Source organism: Gossypium hirsutum, chromosome D02, assembly GCF_007990345.1.
Source record: "Gossypium hirsutum isolate 1008001.06 chromosome D02, Gossypium_hirsutum_v2.1, whole genome shotgun sequence".
In the NCBI taxonomy this organism is placed as follows: domain Eukaryota; kingdom Viridiplantae; phylum Streptophyta; class Magnoliopsida; order Malvales; family Malvaceae; genus Gossypium; species Gossypium hirsutum.
The window spans coordinates 18,444,784-18,447,867 of NC_053438.1; the positions used below are offsets into that span (position 1 = coordinate 18,444,784).

The window sequence follows — 3,084 nt, forward strand, 5'->3', positions numbered from 1 at the left end:
CGAGCAACTCACGACAATTAATAATGACGTCAATGTTTTCTAAAAATTGTACATAATTTTAATTTATATAATAACAAATTTAGCTCTTGATATTTATATATTTTGCAATAATGTTATGGGATGTGTAAATGTTAATAGCTAAATTTGTTAAATAATGATCAAATTGATAAAATGTGTAAATGTTACAGATTAGATTTATTGAGTTAATATCAAATTGACATGATGTTTAAACTTTTAGATTCAATTTATTATTATATTGATAAAAAATATATTCAATTGATAGAAACATTAACGTTGCACTCAATTATCCTAATTTTCAAAATTAGTGAGGATTAAATTATTTTAATGAAGATTAATTTTCTCAATATGAAAATTATGATGAGATATTAAAAAGAGGTTTAAAAAAAACGGGGGCTATTACTAGGCGGTGAGCACAAAAAATGAAAATGTAATAAGGGACAATAATTGTTTGGTGGTGCCAACTGTAACAAGGCTGTCGGGCAACGAGTTCCTCGCTGCTTTCCCGCTCTAATAAAAAAACACACCTCTTTTTCGTCATCCTACACTTCAGTCCACAATCAAACTCCTTAATAAAGTCACCATCAAACACCCCACGCAATTCCGTAGAATAAAACATACCCCCCAGAACCTTTACTAACATCTACTCCACGACAGGTCGGAAATGCACGCCAAGACAGACTCAGAGGTGACAAGCCTCGCCCCATCATCCCCTACCAGGTCTCCGCGGCGTCCAGTTTACTATGTGCAGAGCCCTTCACGTGATTCTCACGATGGAGAAAAGACAACAACCTCCTTCCATTCCACGCCGGTTATCAGCCCCATGGGGTCACCTCCCCATTCCCATTCCTCCATGGGCCGCCACTCTCGTGAGTCTTCATCCAGTCGGTTTTCAGGGTCGCTTAAACCTGGATCCCGCAAGATCTCGCCTAACGACGCTCCGTCAAGGGGAGCTCATCGGAAGGGGAATAAGCAGTGGAAAGAATGTGATGTGATCGAAGAAGAAGGCCTCCTTGAAGATGAAGAACGTGAGCAAGGACTCCCTCGAAGATGCTATGTTCTAGCTTTCATTCTTGGCTTCTTTCTTCTCTTCTCTTTATTTTCTTTGATTCTGTGGGGAGCTAGCAGGCCTCAAAAACCCAAGATCACAATGAAGGTAATTTGCTTTTGATTCTCTCCTTCATTTCCAGCAATGGGTTATGTTTGATTGGTTCTATTTCATGTTGCAGAGTATAAGATTTGAGCAATTCAAGATTCAAGCGGGTTCAGATTTCACAGGTGTGGCAACTGATATGATCACCATGAATTCCACAGTGAAGATGATTTATCGTAACGCAGGAACATTTTTCGGTGTTCATGTCACATCAACACCTCTGGATCTATCATATGCTCAAATCACCATTGCTTCAGGAACCGTAAGTCCACTTCAGAAGTCCAAAACTAATAATAGTTTCCATTTCATTAAAAAAACCTCTAAATTTTGTTTAACATTTGGTGTCTCAGATGAAGAAATTTCATCAGTCAAGAAAGAGCCAAAGGTCTTTGACTGTAATAGTGATGGGAAACAAGGTTCCTTTGTACGGAAGTGGAGCAAGTTTGAGCTGTTCAACAGGGACAACATCACTTCCAGTTTCACTTAAAGTCAGCTTCATTGTCCGATCCAGAGCTTATGTGTTGGGAAAACTGGTGAAGCCGAAGTTTTACAAGAAAATCGAATGTGACGTAACTTTCGATCCCAAGAAACTCAATGTTCCCATTTCGCTGAAGAAAGCTTGCACATATGATTGACAGCTAGAATCACATAGAAAACACGTCCAACAGGCTTTTTCTTTTTCTTTTTTCTTTTAGAAAAGGTTTTGGTTAAAGGGATGTGGGAAATGAATGATATACAGCTAAGCGGGCAAGTTTGGAGATGGGTGGGCGGGGAGTGAGGAACGCGGTTGTGGACTTATTGAGGCTGCCCGTGTGTTTACGTAAGGTGGAATTCCTTGGTTACTTGTATAGAAAAATAAGTTTTGAATGTTATATTTTAGTTTTCTGCTGTCTTTGTATTTAATTTGTTTTATAAATTATTCATTAAATTTAATTCATTTTAATTAAATATTAATTGAGTTTTCAAAATTAAATTCGTGACTAAATCAATTTGTTAGTTCGATCGGTTCAATTAGATAAATTATTAAAAATTAAAAATCAGTTCAATAAATTCTTTCGTTAGTTCAATTAGTTTTTTAGTCAATATGCTTCAATCGATTTTCAAATTAATTGATTAATTTAATCTTGTTCAAACAACTATGATATTAATATAAAAATAATATTAATATATTTTAAAAATAAATAACTTCGAATTTATTGGGACAAATGATATAAAGCTCTTCCCTAATCTATATTTTCTACTGATGCTATAGTGTTAGTGAGAGTGGTTGGAATTAAATCATCTCTTATACCGTGAAGATTATATTCAAAATTTCTTTGGGCAAAGTTTTCCAAATGTAATATTATATCCGGATTGTGTAAACAATTTTTCATGTAATTTATTGTTTCTTGGTGAAAAATATATAATAATTATAAAATAATTAAATTATACTTAAATTATTAACGTGTTGAATTTTAATTAATTTTATAATAAATTTTGATTAATTTTAATAATTTTTAATAGATTCGCACAAAGGGCAAAAATTGGCTCGCAGACACTATTGAAGCACAAAATCGAGAAGCGATTTTTGAAGTATCGAGGCGAATTAATTTTTTAGCCAAAGACGGTCCAAATTATTATTAATTTTAATTTTAATTCAATTTATTTTGAGTTAAATTATTATTAATTAATTATGAAAAGAGGCTCAGTTAAGCTGAGTCGAGAAAACCAATTCAACCGAGCACTTGGCTGCCCAAAACTATCCGACATGATAACCCGATCAGCTTGTTCAACTGATTATTTGGCTTGCAAAACAGCTCTTGAAGACTCCTTGAATTTTCATTCAAACTCCTCCACTTGTCATGCCTTCCTAGATTTGCCCCTACCTTAAAATAGCAAGTTTGAAGGTTTCAAACTTGCCACATGTGTGGCCG

The 3,084-nt window shown here is 34.6% G+C and overlaps 1 protein-coding gene across 1 annotated transcript; it reads left to right on the forward strand.

Moving 5' to 3' along the window:
- Positions 1 to 508: 508 nt before the first annotated feature.
- On the forward strand, positions 509 to 2,059 carry LOC107910748 (uncharacterized). The gene is made up of 3 exons (XM_016838723.2): positions 509 to 1,174; positions 1,248 to 1,433; positions 1,522 to 2,059. Exons 1-3 carry the CDS (start codon positions 683 to 685, stop codon positions 1,804 to 1,806), a joined length of 963 nt encoding a protein of 320 aa, XP_016694212.1. The 5' UTR covers positions 509 to 682; the 3' UTR covers positions 1,807 to 2,059.
- The last annotated feature ends 1,025 nt before the right edge of the window (positions 2,060 to 3,084 follow it).